At 35.1% G+C, this 16,808-nt stretch overlaps 1 protein-coding gene across 7 annotated transcripts in view; it reads left to right on the top strand.

Moving 5' to 3' along the window:
* CCDC171 (coiled-coil domain containing 171) overlaps positions 1 to 7,269 on the top strand; it is a 273,454-nt gene extending 266,185 nt beyond the window's left edge. For 5 of the 7 annotated variants that reach the window (XM_072959382.1, XM_072959385.1, XM_072959380.1 and 2 more), the window contains one exon: positions 4,829 to 7,269. In XM_072959382.1, the coding sequence (XP_072815483.1) occupies positions 4,829 to 5,050 (222 nt within the window). In that variant the 3' untranslated portion in view covers positions 5,051 to 7,269. Of the gene's footprint in view, positions 1 to 3,744; positions 3,863 to 4,828 lie in introns of all 7 variants that reach the window. The other 2 variants (XR_012071926.1, XM_072959384.1) reach the window with 2 other exon arrangements.
* The last annotated feature ends 9,539 nt before the right edge of the window (positions 7,270 to 16,808 follow it).

Raw genomic sequence — 16,808 nt, 5'->3', positions numbered from 1 at the left:
AGCACAGCAGAACTGGAAAATAGGCAGGTAACATTTGGTTAACTAACTAACTTGAAGTATTTGGAAGGAAGAAAACTCTGTGATGTTGAGTACTGAGACTCTAGTGGTGAGAACACATTAGGAGCTAAAGTAGAAATGGCGAGGGAGCCTCATTGTACGGCCCTCTTGTGGGTACTCTGATTCCTTCATCAGTTTATGTGGAACTGCACACTCTACTTAAAATCAGTCAATAATTTACAGAGCTTAAAACATCATCATGGAGGTCGAAGTAATAAAAAATGTATCACAGGATTTAATTGAATGTAGCCACATCATCTAAACTGTGGCTAATTTTGTTATCTATTTGCCTTTTTTTAAAGAACCATATGCAGTATGTATTCCTTCCCCTTAAAAATGGTCCATCTATAGCCTCTCAAAATCTTAAGTATTATGTTTGGAAAACTCTGATTTCTGGGTTAATGTCACTGACAAAAGTTAGGCGTTAACCTTACATGTCATCATGGGTTGGAATCATGGTGGACCTGTAGAACATCAGAGCTGGAGAGAGCCTAGCTCTTCATTTCACAGGCCAGGGAAGTGAGACCTAGGAGGACTAGTTCACTTGCCCAAATAGCCCAGCTAGATTAGAACAGAACTGGAAGGAAAAACCATAGTCTTCTGACCCCTAGTCTAGTATTCTTTTCACCGTACTATGTGTCTAGCATAATCTCCTTGCAATACTATTCAGGCTTACTAAATCACATCACCCTTCATTTATTGTAGTACTAGTTTCTAGAAGACTTAACTCGGTCATAAATGCTACACAGGAGGCAAATGGCTTAGTGTCATTGTTTCGAGAAGCCTAGGACTGCAAAGTGGCTTTGATTCATGTACAATTGTTGAGTCATTACCTTATTATTACACTAATATTTTATTTTTGTGGTTGAAAAAACACTCTTAGAAAACTAAGATATTAAAGCCTTGAAAACTGGTTAGTGGACATGTCTAATTAGTATATTTCGTTAGATTTTTTAAATGCAGAAATGTAGTAGACACATTTTGTATAGTGAATAAATATTTTTAGCTGATGGGCTGTAACAGTTCAAATAGAATCATTTATAGCTTATTGAGTAAACAAAAGTGCCTCCATAAAGATTCACATGACACCTAGCTTTTATTTCAGGTAACTAATTTCTTTTTTAAAGATTGCTTTAATTTGGATTTATATGAGAGACTACCAGAACACCTCAGGAGTTTAAAAAGTAACTTAAATGACCACAGATTTAAAACATAAGATCAGATGGTGAATGTTAACTTTTAATGGTCTCTGATAAGAATTTATTTAATTGTCTTTTATTCTCTGTGTTACATTGAAAGTGTTATGATATATTTCTGAGTATTATTTGTAGCAAGAAAAGTAGTTTATATTTACTTGTTATTTTAACATGCCATTTTCAAATCAAGATTTCACCAGAAATTTTGATGGTTTGTTTTTAAGCTGTTAAGTGACTTATAATCAAATTTTATCCCTTTTCATGAGAAAGATTATTTTATAGCAGTGTATGAAGTACAGTAAATGACTTCAGTGACAGAAAAAAATGTTTTCATTTACACAAAAGTAAGTCTATTTACTTGATGGAGTGCCTACCTTTTGAGGGGTACAAGTCTGAAGGAAACTCTTTTTTTTAGGTTATTTCCTATGTTTAGGACGTAAGGTTGGAAGATAGTATACAAAAAGTGAGACTCTGATTTGAAATACTAGAGAAATACTCAGTACCCCATTTCAGGTTATTTAGTCATAAAATGTTATATTAGATTTAAAAAATACTTTCAGAAAACACAGTGGAAAATAGACATGTGAAAAAGTAAAATGAGAAAAGGCAAAAGAGGGGCCCCTTTGTAGACTGCCAAGATCCACGTAAGATATTAAGGGGAAGTGAGCAGTTCCATAAAGGATGACTTTGCTAATGTGTTAGGTTGATAGAATCATAAGAACAAAAAAGGAAGTACAGAGCATAGATTTAGGTAAATTACATGTTTATGTAACATTGCAAAGCAGGAGTGATTGGTCAGTTTGGCACCGTTACCTGTCTCACGGCTAAAGCATCAGGAAGAAGATACCCTCAGAGAAGAGCTGACCGTCTTGCTCTGATTCTGCACGCCCCTCCCTTTGCACATACAGTTGTCTCAGACCAGAACTTGAAATATAAAGATGTAACAACAAACTTTTGAAGTCTTCCCTGACAATATTCTTTTTTCATAATAAACAATACGATTGCTCTGAGTTTTATTAAGAAGACAGTCACGCCCCACCATCTGCTGCTGTTTCAGTATTCCTCTTACCCCCAGGTCTGAGTTGGTAGATGACATTGTAGTCTTTACAGCAGCAAAATCGATCAAGTAATAACACTACCAATTCAGACAACTGGCTTAAAAAAAAAAATCACATAAGGTGGTTCTAGCAGCAGGAAAAGTGCAGGAGTCTACATCTCCAGCCTCCGATGTAATGAGTTGCCCCTTCTCAGGTTCTGAACTAATGTGCTCAGGCCCAGCATTAAGGGTCTGCAAGTAAAACCCCATCAGTGCTGCTAATCAGAGTCAACACATGACCCTGGGAGTTCTTTTCCTTCCATAAGGATAAGCTAATTCCTTTCCTTCATAGAGTCATTCAAGTGGCCATTTTAGGTGTTTTTCTTTTTCTTTTTCTTTTTTTTTAACTTCTAGCATAAAAAGAGATGATTTCCGTCAGCTGTAGGCTTGCAGTGGAGTATCAAGAAATCAAAAGAACAGAGATCAAAGAAAATTGCTGAACTAGGTGTTAGATGCAGTCATTGATTTTTCTTCAGTTGTAGTTTAAAAAAATCCACAAAAATGGTAACGCATACAACAAGTGAATTTCTAATACTCTCCTAAAACCAGAGATAGCTTCCCTCTTGTAGAAATAGTTTTGTATAACATGACATAATAAAGTAGATCCTTAGAGTTAACGCTATTTTGTTGTCAAAACCATAGGAGAATCTACCAAAAAGATGTTTTTCTAAAAACCTCTGCAATGTAAAATGTGGTTTGTAGTGGAGACATTCATGACTAGACTTATTATCTCAGCAACGTTTATTTGCTGGAAATATGGAAAACTCTGACATACAATTGATCACTATTTTCCTGCTACCTATAAACGCCACAAAATAATAGCTATCTGCTTTACTGGTGAGACTTCTTTTAGGTTAACTGTTAGCTCCTGATTACTGATGTTACTTAAGGCTTAAATATATAGCTTCATCAAAATATTAATTCTGTTTTCAAGTACTTCATGAGTGTGTAGATTTCTTAAGTTTGATTTCCATTAGTTTCTGGCTAGTGATAATGTTTTAAAATATGTGACAGATTGTTTTCATGTTGCAATTCCATATTTTGTACATGATTTCCAAATACTTATTATAGAACAGTCTTTATTAAAACATGGTGGTGGCGGTCAGAATGGCCATCATTGAAAGAGTCCACAAATGATAAATGCTGGAGAGGGGGTGGAGAAAAGGCAACCCTCCTACTCTGTTAGTGAGAATGTTATCTGGTGCAGCCAGCCACAATGGAAAATAGTATCGAGTTTCCTTATAAAACTAAAATTAGAGTTACCACATGATCCAACAATCCCCTTCCTGGCATATATCCGAAGAAAACTCTAATTCAGAAAGATACTTGCAATGTTCAGAGCAGCACTGTTTAGAGTAGCAAAGACATGGAAGCAACCTAAATGTCCATTGACAGATGACTGGATAAAGAAGATGTGAAACAATGGAATACTACTACTCGTTGATAAAAAAAGAATGAACTAATGCCATTTGCAGCAACAAGGATGGACCTAGAGATTATCATACCAAGTGAAGTAAGTCAGACAGAGAAAGACGAATCATATGATATCACTTCAGTGTGGAATCTAAAAAGTGATACAAATGAACTTATTTATAAAACAAAAACAAACTCATAGACATAGAAAACCAACTTCTGGTTACCAAAGGGGAAAGGGCAGGGAGGGATAAATTAAGAGTTTGGGATTACCAGATACAAACTACTATACATAAAATAGATAAATAACAAGGTCCTACTGTACAACACAGGGAACTATATTCAGTATCTTGTATTAACCTATAATGAAAAAGAATATGAAAAAGGTTATATATGTATAACTGAATCACTTTGCTGTACACCAGAAACTAACACAACATTATAAATTAACTATACTTCAATTTAAAAAAACAAAAGAAATATAGGGTGGTGGCAATATTACTAAAGGTAAAGACAAAAAATTCATCTCACTGGCATATTATATCTCAGTGTACTATTTCCTAGAAGGCAGCAGGATTGACTTATTTTTCTTTGTGCTATGCTGTTCATGCTGATAACTTAAAAACATAAATATCCATAGTTCACTTTCTGAGCAGTCTAATCTGACAGTTACATAGTATATATTATGTAGCATAAGGAAATGAACATAATAAGCATTGGTTTCTGCAATTTGCCAGGGAATGGAAGCAGAGGTAAAAAATGCCTGATTGTATTGACTCTTTGATTCAGTAGCTTTATAAAAGTTTTATACAAAGTTTTAGTGTTCAGTGTTTAGGCAAACTCCTGATGTCCTGACAAGTTTATGACAGAGAACAAATAAGCAGTTCAGTCACAACTTGGGAAATAATTTAATATTTATGTATTATCATATAGATTATTTAAATGGCAATTTCCACCTCATTTCATATTACAGTTATTCTTAGTCCACTTCTCTGTTTATGGTTTTGGACTCTGGTTAAGAGTTTTCAATTCCATATTTATTATTCTTTTCTTTTTTATATCATAGACAGGATCACGAGACCATTCAAATCTCTCCCTTCCTTCAAGACCTGCTCTTCCTGCTGACACAATTGATGTTGGGGATTTTTTGCCATTGAAAGCTGAACTTGATACAACTTACACTTTCTTAAAGGAGACACATATAAATCCTGCGCCCCTGGCATCATCTCAGTCCTCTCCAGGGACTGCATCTGCTATTGCCAAGAGACCAACTCAGATTGGATTATGACTTTATGAAATAAAAAAGATGCAGGAAGAGTTAACAGTACAATTAAAATTGCTTTGAAGGGGGATTTTCTTATCAGTTGAATTCTGTTTCAGCACAAGGGGCAGTGGGTTTTAAAAAAATTGTGTGATATCTTGATGTGTGCAGGTACCTGTGTGTTTCCTTGAATAATGAAATAACCAACTTTTTTTCCCCTCTAAGTTTTATTTATTATCACAGTTGCTCATTTTTATGTAACATATTTTTAAATGTTAAAGAATGACACATTTTGGGTAATTTCCTTCAGACTTAAAAAAATCAATAAGCCATTTTAGTCTCTATCTATCAAAGTTGTTTCATACTTGTCTATTTTAAAGCAGGACTGCAATACTTTAATAGGATTGAGAGAGCTATTTGAAATGTATGCCAATGATTCCTGTCATTTCATGGCAGCCCTGCCATGGTTCACTGAGCCCCCTCTTCTCTCTTGTCAGCTCAACTGAAGACAAGCATTTAGTTGCAAACTTTAAGCAGGTTGTGCAAAACAGAAATGATGTGACTGCTTCTCCTCCTGCACAATAATGTCACTCCTGGTCAATGTGAGAAGGTCAGGTTGCTCCTTGTAAAGCTACATGATACCACTTGCCCATTTGAACAAGTTAAGTTAACTGCTGAATCTGGTCCCTGCAGGCATTGAAAACGCATCCTTTTTATCAAGTCTGCATTTGATAAGAAAGTAGAGCAATTGTGCGGAGGAGATTTCTGTGGTGTGTTTAGGCACTTTTTAAGGACAGTTCCCACACCAGTATAGCAGGTAATATATTTAGTATAAGCTGAAAAACTTCAAGGTAATGGCTGTTTTGACCTTCAAAATAGACTCCTTTTTTGTTTTTGTTGTTGGTAGGACCCAAGAGTGACGCCCATCTTTGATGCTGACAGAATTTAAAACAAGGCCATTGCCCTGAATTTTCTGCCTTGTAGCACACAAAAGTAAAATTGTATGTCAGGCCGAGATGTCGGGGAGCTGACAAGATGCCCCAGTGACATTTCAGCTAGAAAGAGCAAGTGTCTTGCAACCAAGTGGTCAAATATCAAATAATAGGTCAAGCAGGAAGGAGCTGAGTTCTAACCACAAAGAGGTTTCTGGTAACTTACTTGACAAGCTTTTGGGAGCTTTGTGGCTTGACAAAGTGATGTTCTGTTGGGTATCGCTAGACAGACTGTTCTTTATCGCCTTCAGAAGATCAGACATTGACATTGATTAAACTCTTTAACCCTTAAAGGTTAAATCTTTGCAGTTTGCATCATGGTAAGTGAGAAACAAAAGAATATTTGTAATATGTATTTGTTTCTGTATTAATCTTTTAACTCCCCAGTGATATTAACTTCTGGTGTGAACTGTACTTTTTGACAAAGAGTTTTGACACAAAATTCGTATTTTATATGATTTTTCATTATGGAGTTCTTCATTATGGATACGTTGGAAAATAATAGTATGTATTATGGAATCTATATTGTCTTAGTTTTACAGTGGCATTTGATTCAAATATACCCAACTTCTAGGAATTTTTTAATTGATCTTGGTACATAAAATTGGTATACTAACTCTTAATGTTATTAGCCAAATTAACCAAGTAATTTTACTTCACATAAACAGCTTTCTAAGGATTTATATAAAGCTTATTATATTGGCCTAGTACTATGAGAAACAGCATTCTGCTACACAGTATGACAGTAACAGTGCTATGTTACCTTGGATGGTATAAATCACTTGGTGTTATTTTTATTAACCATTCTGGGTTTTGAGTATTAAAGAATATGCCCTGTGTAATGTAATGTAACATGTATGAAATTCAACTTACAAATTTATTGTAATACAGAAAACGCTATTGATTGTTCTCATATAGATCATAGAATAATTTCTGCACATTTCAAAACAGTCTCTTCTGCCATTCCGTACAATGATTAAGGTATTCTCTATATTGAAATCAAATACAGCTTTTTAGTCCATTGACATCATTGAGCTTCCAATTCTCACACTGTAGAAAAACAGTGTTACCTTATATCACTTACACGTTTGGTTTGTGTGTGTGTTTGTGTAGACTCTGTTTCCAGATTCTACTAATTTAAGGGGGACGGACACCTTTGTAAACGTTGCCTTGGACAGACCTTGGTCTTCTTGCATTAATTTTGCAAACTGTTAATGGGATAACACCAGAAATAAATATATATGTCTCTCCATATATGTGAGTATCTGATTTTACAGATATATTTTATTCAATAAATTCTGAACTATAAATTCAAGAAGGTTATTAAATCAAATCAAAGCATGTCACATTTATAACCAACTGGACGCTGAAGGCCACAGAGACTGAAGGATGGGCCTTCTGAGTGATCGTTAGTATTCACTACCAAATATAGTAATTTTTATACCATATGCTTTTTTCCCAGAAGTCAGACCCAGCAGGAGGAGAAGATTTAATGACGTATCCTATGGAGATCTGAGAAATTCTAGACTGCTTTCGAGCACCTCTGTGACCACTCACTGCATATTTGAGATCTGTGTTGTGTTGGCAAGGACGGTTGCTCTATCAGCTTCTTTACTTCCTTGAGAGTGATGTATGAAGTAGACTTTTCTCAGGAGAAAGACTTCAAGTATTTTTGGAGGGGAAAGGAAGTTTTACTTTACACCTTAGTGTGTGGATTTTCTTACCTTCCGTGATCTAGAAAAATACCTTTCAAGGGGATTCTGAAAGTTATTGTTTTGATTCCTAAGTCACACTTACTTGTGGAGGCTTTGCGAGCATTTGTAGCATAAACATTTGAGAATGATAAAACACAACTGCAGAGAGGTGTAGGAAATTGGGAGAATTGCCAGGTCAATGATTATTTAATGACATGGGTAAATAACCTTGTAAATAGTAGAATGGTGTTTAATTTACCAAATGTCTGACTCTTATTAAACTTGACAGCACTATTTATTTCACATTTACAGTATGTACTGCTATCATGTACTTAATGAGATCATTACTATTTTCATGTTACTTGATTTACCAGTTATATCTGAATTCATTCTATAGAAAACACTGAACAGTGATAAATTGATCTTAGTATTTTACTGTGCATTTTTTATGGGCAAGTTTTCTAATGTAAAAGTGGAAAGTAACTGGTATTTATTGGGGAACTATTCTATGCCAGCTATTATAGAAAAACTCTAATGTTCTCAAAATAAGTCTGTTAGGTATTTGCATCACATCTTATAGATGAATAACTGAGCATCTAAAATGTTAAGCATTTGACTACCTAAGATCACACAGAACCTAGTAATCAGTAAGCCCAGCGCTGTAACTCCAAAGCCCACATGATTTCCACCTTGCTAGGCCTGACTTCCAGAATTAATAGTTTCTAAAAAGGACAAATTAAAAAAAAATTCCCAACTAGTTAGGAATAATTTTCAGGAGTGTGTTTTGATTTGAAATCTAGATCACTTATGCACTGATTAGATAAAACAAAATGAAACACATCCATTCATCTATATGACTAGTAATGGGAAGAATAGTGATGTTTGTACCTGTCTTTCAGAGGAACCAGCACCCTTTACTATGTTGCCCAGTGTCTCTAGCTTGGGCTGAGAGACTACATGGATAGTCTGACAGACCCTGGGTTGAAAGATATTAGTAGTAAGCCAGCCTGACCAAACTGTAACTTCCCAATGGAAAACAATCACATATGCTGAGTAAAGCTAATCAAGAAAGCATTACTTTATGTAAATCCTAGGATGGAGATGGGATTTTAAAATATATTTTTGGATGAATGTGGTAGACTGAATAATGACCCCAAAGGTATCCCCGTCCTAATCCCTGGAACCTGGAATGTTACCTAATTATGGCAAAAGGGACTTAGCAGATGTGAGTAAATTAAGGACCTTGAGATGGGGAAATTATCCTGGATAATCTAAGTGGGCCCTAAATGCCATCACAAATGTCCTTATAGGAAAGGGAAGCAGAGGCTTACTTGACTACAGAGAGGAAAAGGCGATGTGGCAATGGCAGCAGAGATTCGAGCTATGCACTTTGAAGATAGAGGACAGGGCCAGACGCTGAGGACACAGGTGCTGCTAGAAGCTGAAAAAGGCAGAGAAACAGATTTCTCCTCTCAAAGGTCCAGAAAGGTAAGAGAATAAACTTAAGTTGTTTTAAGCCACAGGTTTGTAGTAGTTTGTTACAGCAGCCATGGGAAACTAATACAACCAGTAAATTTTGAATGTTTTTTTGAAACTTTAATACATTAATCTTTTAATATTTCCTTTCTCTTTTTTTATTGAAGTACAGTCAGAATGTGTTAATTTCTGGTGTACAGCACAACGTCCTAGTCATGCATATACATACATATATTTATTTTCATATTCTTTTTCATTTTAATGTTTTCTAACAGAAAAATCATTTCTTTTAAATTATCCTGATCAATTGCCTTCATAACTTGAAATTCACGTTTTTTAGGTTTCCATTTTATATTCCTGGCTTCTGTATATAATAAACAGCGATGGTCTGATTGGGACATTTAGTCACATTCTGTTGCCATCATTTTGATAATTTTTTAATTCACTTGTGATTTCATTGTGTATTTTAATGTCTACAGTTTTAAAAGGACATTATGCTTTAAATTATTGTTTATCTTAAAGGTCTATTGTTTTTATTTGATTCCCCTTCTATTGGCATATTTTTATTGCTTTCTTACAAAGGAAATTCAAACTTGAAAGAATTTATGTTAATCATAGCTTCGACTAATGATTTGGTAGGTTCCAGTCTTTTTTCGATGGTTGTTTAGCATTCAGTTGTGGTTTTGTTGTAGTCACGAGGATAGGCAATCTTGTGGTCCTACCACTCCACTGTCTCGACCGGAAACCTAGGACTTCAAGTAATGATTTGGAATTTATAAATCATATTTTAAATGTGCCAGGGTATTTACTTTTACTGTTTACCCAGGAGTTCAATATATGGCCCTGGTCACTTATCCATGCTTTTTATTACAATTGAAGTAAAAGAATTTTAATAATTTACCCAAACAATGAAATCTTCAAAAAATTTTATTATGTAATATTTGAATATATTTTATCTTTACCTTGGTGAAATCATATAGTTTTTTTTAAATGGTTTAGTTTAATGAGAGAAATTTTATCTGAAATGATTGTGTTCAATATATGAAACCTAAAATAGTGCAGACTTAAACCTACAGTGTTCAGTATTTCAAGTTCAGCAAAAACAAAACCAGACACAACAAAAACCGACTGTATAGCATGGGGAACTATATTCAATTTCATAACAATATATCATGGAAAAGAATATGAAAAGAAAAAAAATATATATGTATATGTATAACTGAATTGCTTTGCTGTACACCTGAAACTAATATTGTAAATCAACTGCACTTCAATTAAAAAGTAACATTAAAAAAAAGAAAAGAAAAAGAAACCAAAAAGCCTCTGGTTCTGTAAGGAATACATCTAGCCCTCCTGGTTAAGTGAGACATAAATATGTACATTCACAAATTGGTAGAAGAGCTCCATCTTTTCTCTTGAACCTTGGCAATTTTATTATGACTCTTTTCTGGCTGTGGAATATGTGGGTTGTCATACCCAGACATCAGATGTCCTGTCAGTTCACACTGTGGGTGCTAACATATTTTCTCTGAACCACCCCTTGCATAAGCCTTTTTTTGTTTGTTTCAAATAGAATTGATTCCCAAACAGGTCTCCCAAACTGTATCTTCTGTGCAAATTAAATTTCCACTGACATCTCAAGTGGAAAATTTGTTCTTAATCTTTGCAGTAGTGAGACCTAATTGATAGTGCATACTATAAATTGTAAAATATCTGGATACAGTATGGGAAGGAGGTTAATCAAAACAGAGTCTTGCTCTTTCCTCTAAATCAACTTGTGTGTGGGTTTGTTAGATGCTTATGCATGGGTTTTCAAAGTACTGACCTTAATGCTGGTCATGCAGCAGAAGCCCCACAGAGGTTTTGAAAACTACTGGGTTAATGTTATCTGAAGACAGTTTTTCTGTGGTTTAATTGAGTCATGCTTCATTGTCTTTTATTGCATGTTAATGCCAGTGAAATGCTGATTGTTGACAGAGTCCTCCCAGTGAAGCGGCTCCAGAAATGTTGTGCTGCTGTAGGAAACTATGTAAAATAAAAAGTCTTATTTAGATCTGAAGAAGACTCAGCTGACAGGTTAAGAGCTATCAGATATTCATAAATATTCACTAATGACAACACTATAAGGGGAACTACCTGTTCTCCATAGATCCCTTCTGCGTTTTAGGATATTTCTATAAGGGAAAAATCCTACATGCAATCCACAGTGAATGGAATTATATTGAATGCCTAGTAAAAAGCACCATACAAGAAATAAATACAGAATATAGGCTAGAATATCTCATTTTTACCCTTTTTCTTCCAGCAATAAGCAAAATATATTTGTCTTTACTTTTTCTAAGCTCACTTCTGCTCTGAAAGTAAGAAGCTTTCACAGTAAAACTGTGCGTAGAAAGCTCTGGAATTTGAACACTCCCTGCGAATCATTTAGGACCTGAGGTTTAAAGGCAAAGCTTATTCTAGTGACCTTGATGCACAGCTGACTACGGAACTCATTGTTATTACTTGTATGGTTACAGAAGCACCACCTGTGATTACGCTTAAGGTTTCCTCTGGGCTGGGGAGAAATAATTCTAGAATGTACTAAGAAGACTAAAGAGAGATTCCTATGAAGCAGAGTTCACTTTCACAATCAGAATTGAAATTGCACTTTCAGATAATTAATGGTGGTGATGTTCTTACTGAAGTGTGCTTGGGTCCAAGACTCCTTGAAGGGCACAGCAGGGCTGCCAGCAAGCACACCTTCAGAGGGCACCATCTACTGCATCGTCTGAATGACTCGTGCACAACCTGCAGGGCTGTATATAACTGTCTTGACATGTGGATGCCACTATCAGCTTAAAAGTCATTTAATCATCTGTAGGGAGGTAGAATCCTTGTTCTCCATAAGAGAAACTCCTGAGGAAGTCCAACACAGTCTTTCCTGAATTTCAAGTTAATCAGAGTAGAAACCTTGTCTCACTTTATCACTAAATAACTTTTGTAATTGACAGTCACACATTGACTAAGTTTATCTACTTCATAACAATTTAAGTAAGAGTTTTAACACTTAGAGCACATGCTTATGTTTAAAAAAATTACAGCTTTATTGGAATATAATTCACTTATCATACAGTTCATTCCATAGTTTTTAGTATATTCCAAGGATATGCCACCATAACCACTTTTTTTCTAACTACAGAACATTTTCGTTTCCCCAGAGAAAAGCTCTGTACCCAGTGGCAGTCACTCCCTATTCCTTATTACGCCCAGCCCCTGGCAATTGTAATCTACTTCCTGTCTCTATGGATTTACCCATTCTAGACATTTCATGTAAATAGAATCATATATATTGACTTTTTTATTTAGCATGATGTTTTCAAGTTTTATTCATATTGGAGCATGTATTAGTACTTCATTTTTTTAGGTGGAAGAATATTCCATTGTATGGATGTACCACATTTCCATTATCCATTTATCAGTTAATTGACGTTTGGTTTGTTTCTACTTTGGGATTATTATGAAGAATACTGCTCTGAACATTCATATAGAAGATTCATACAGACCTTTGTTTTCATTTTCTTGTGTATATGCCTAGGAGTGGAATGGCTAGGTTATATGGTAACTCCAAGCTTAATCTTTTGAGGGATTTTCAGACTGTCTTCCAAAGTGACTACATCATTCATACCAGCAATGTGTCAGGTTTCCAATTTCTCCACATCTCTGCCAGAATTTGTTATTTTTCATCATTTTGATGATAGACCTCATGGTGGGTGTGAAGTGGTATTTCATTGTGGTCTTGATTTGCATTTTGCTCATGACTAATTGAGCGTGTTGAGCGTCTTTGCATGTGTTTATTTGCCATTTGTGTATCTTCTTTGGAGAAGTGTATTCAATCCTATGCTTGTTTTTTAATTGGTCTATTCAGCTTTTTAGTCTTTTTTTTTTATTGAAGTACAATTGACATACAGCACCATAATAATTTCAGGTGTATCCCAGTGATTCAATATTTATATACATTTTGAAATAGCCATCCCGATAAGTCTAGTTATCATCTGTCACTATACAGAGTTATTGCAATATTATTGACTGTATTCTCTGTGCAGTAAATCACATCCCCATTATTTACTTAATTCATAACTGAAAGTTTGTACCTCTTAATGCCCTTCACCTAGTTCATCCCCCAACTCTGCTCCCCTTTGGCAACCACCAGTTTGTTTTCTGTATCTATAAGTCTGTTTTACTTTGTTTGTTCATTTGTTTTGTTTTTTTTGGTTCCACATATAAGTGAAATCATAAAGTAATTGCCTTTCTATGTCCGGCTTATTTCACTTAACACAATATCCTCTAGGTTCATCTGTGTTGTTGCAAATCGCAAGATTTAATTCTTTGTCATGGCTAAATAATACTCCATTGTTCTGTGTGTCCACATCACATCCTCTATCTGTTCATGCATTGATGAACACTTAGGTTGTTTCCATATACTGACTACTATACATTATTGTGCAATGAACATAGAAGTCCATATATCTTTTTGAGTTAGTGTTTTCATTTTCTTCAGATCAAGACTTAGGGGTGGAATTATTGGATCATGATAGTTGTATTTTTAAGTTTTTGAGGAACCTTCATACTATTTTCTGTAGTGGCTGCATCAACTTACATTCCCGCCAGCAGTGCATGAGGGTTTCCTTTTCTCCACATTCTCGCCAACACTTGTTATTTTTCGTCCTTTTGATATTAACAGATGCACAGATCAATGGGATAAAATCGAGAGCCCAATAAACTCATGCATGTATTGGCAATTACTCTATGACAAAGGAGGCAAGAATATACAATTGAGAAAAGGCTGTCCCTTCAACATGTGATGTTGTGAAAACTGAACCTGCAAAGAAATGAAATTGGACCACTGTCTTACACCATATACAAAAATAAATTCAAAATGGATTAAAGACTTGAATGTAAGAGCTTAAACCGTAAAACTCCTAGAAGAAATCACAGGCAGTTCACATTGGCCATAGCAGTATTTTTTGGACCTGTCTCCTCATGCAGTGGCAACAAAAGCAAATATAAACAAATGGGACTACATCAAACTAAACAGCTTTTTGCACAGTGAAGAAAACCATCAACAAAATGAAAAGCCAGTCTACTGAATGAGAGAAGATATTTGTAACTTATATATCTGATAAGGGTTAATAATCAATATATAAAAAGAACTTGTACAACTTTTTTTTAAAACATTTTTTATTGGTTTATAATCATTTTACAATGTTGTGTCAAATGCCAGTGTAGAGCATAATTTTTCAGCTATACATGAACATATATATATTCATTCTCACATTTTTTTCTCTGTGAGCTACCATAAGATCTTGTGTATATTTTCCTGTGCTATACAGTATAATCTTGTTTATCTATTCTACAATTTTGAAATCCCAGTCTATCCCTTCCCACCCTCCTCCCCCTTGGCAACCACAAGTTTGTATTCTATGTCTGAGTCTTTCTGTTTTGTATTTATGCTTTGTTTGTTTGTTTGTTTGTTTTTAGATTCCACATATGAACGACCTCATATGGTATTTTTCTTTCTCTTTCTGACTTACTTCAGTTAGAATGACATTCTCCAGGAGCATCCATGTTGCTGCAAATGGCGTTATGTTGTCTATTTTTATGGCTGAAAAGTATTCCATTGTATAAATATACCACATCTTCTTTATCCAGTCATCTGTTGATGGACATTTAGGCTGTCTCTATGTCTTGGCTATTGTAAACAGTGCTGCTACGAACATTGGGGTGCAGGTGTCATCCTGAAATAGGGTTCCTTCTGAATATATGCCCAGGAGCGGGATTCCTGGGTCATACGGTAGGTCTATTCTTAGTCTTCTGAGGAATGTCCATACTGTTTTCCACAGTGGCTGCACCAAACTGTGTTTCCACCAGCAATGTAGGAGGGTTCCCTTTTCTCCACAGCCTCTCCAGCATTTGTCATTTGTGGACTTTTGAATGATGGCCATTCTGACTGGTGTGAGGTGATACCTCATTGTAGTTTTGATTTGCATTTCTCTGATAATTAGTGCTATTGAGCATTTTTTCATGTGCTTTTTGATCATTTGTATGTCTTCATTGGAGAATTGCTTGTTTAGGTCTTTTGCCCATTTTTGAATTGGGTTGTTTGGTTGTTTCTTATGTCTTATGTCTTGTATCTTATGTCTTATATCTTAAGTCTTATGAGCTGCTTATATATTCTGGAGATCAAGCCTTTGTCAGTTTCAATTGCAAAGATTTTCTCCCATTCCGTAGGTTGTCTTTTTGTTTTACTTATGGTTTCCTTTGCTGTGCAGAAGCTTGTAAGTTTCATTAGGTCCCATTTGTTTATTCTTGCTTTCATTTCTATTGCTTGAGTAGACTGTTCTAGGAGACCATTTTTGAAATGTATGTCAGATAATGTTTTGCTTATATTTTCTTCTAGGAGGTTTATTGTATCTTGTCTTATGTTTAAGTCTTTGATCCATTTTGAGTTGATTTTTGTGTATGGTGTAAGGGAGTGTTCTAGCTTCATTGCTTTACATGCTGCTGTCCAGTTTTCCCAACACCATTTACTGAAGAGACTGTCTTTATTCCATTGTATATTCTTGCCTCCTTTGTTGAAGATAAGTTGATCAAAAGTTTGTGGGTTCATTTCTGGGCTCTGTATTCTGTTCCATTGGTCCATATGTCTGTTTTTGTACCAATACCATGCTGTCTTGATGACTGTAGCTCTATAATATTGTCTGAAGTCTCGGAGAGTTATTCCTCCAGCCTCTTTCTTTCTCTTCAGTAATACTTTGGTAGTTCTAGGTCTTTTGTGGTTCCATATAAATTTTATGATTTGTTCTAGTTCTGTGAAATATGTCCTGGGTAATTTGATAGGGATTGCATTAAATCTATAGATTGCCTTGGGCAGTGTGGCCATTTTAACAATATTGATTCTTCCAATCCAAGAGCGTGGGATATCTTCCCATTTTTTAAAGTCTTCTTTAATTTCCTTCATCAATAGTTTATAGTTTTCTGTGTATAATTCTTTCACCTCCTTGATTAGATTTATTCCTAGGTATTCTATTACTTTGGGTGCTATTTTTAAAAGGGATTGTTTTTTTACTTTCTTTTTCTGTTGATTCATTGTTAGTGTAAAGAAATGCAACTGATTTTTGAATGTTAATCTTGTAACCTGCTACCTTGCTGAATTCTTCAATCAGCTCTAGTAGTTTTTGTGTGGACCTTTTAGGGTTTTCTATATATAGTAACATGTCATCAGCATATGGTGACACTTTTACCTCTTCTTTTCCAATTTGGATCCCTTTTATTTCTCTTTCTTGCCTGATTGCTGTGGCTAGGACTTCCAAGACTATGTTGAATAAGAGTGGTGATAGTGGACATCCTTGACTTGTCCCAGATTTTAGTGGGAAGCTTTTGAGTTTTTCACAGTTGAGTACTATGCTAGCTGTAGGTTTGTCATATATAGCTTTTATGATGTTGAGATATGTTCCCTCTCTACCCACTTTGGTGAGAATTTTTACCATATATGGGTGTTGAATTTTATCAAATGCTTTTTCTACATCTGTTGAGATGATCATGTGGTTTTTGTCCTTAAAAAGAACTTATACAACTTAATAT

Source organism: Vicugna pacos, chromosome 4, assembly GCF_048564905.1.
Source record: "Vicugna pacos chromosome 4, VicPac4, whole genome shotgun sequence".
In the NCBI taxonomy this organism is placed as follows: Eukaryota; Metazoa; Chordata; class Mammalia; order Artiodactyla; family Camelidae; genus Vicugna; species Vicugna pacos.
The sequence above is the reverse complement of the archived record's forward strand: the minus strand, read 5'-3'. Positions and strand labels throughout refer to the sequence as shown.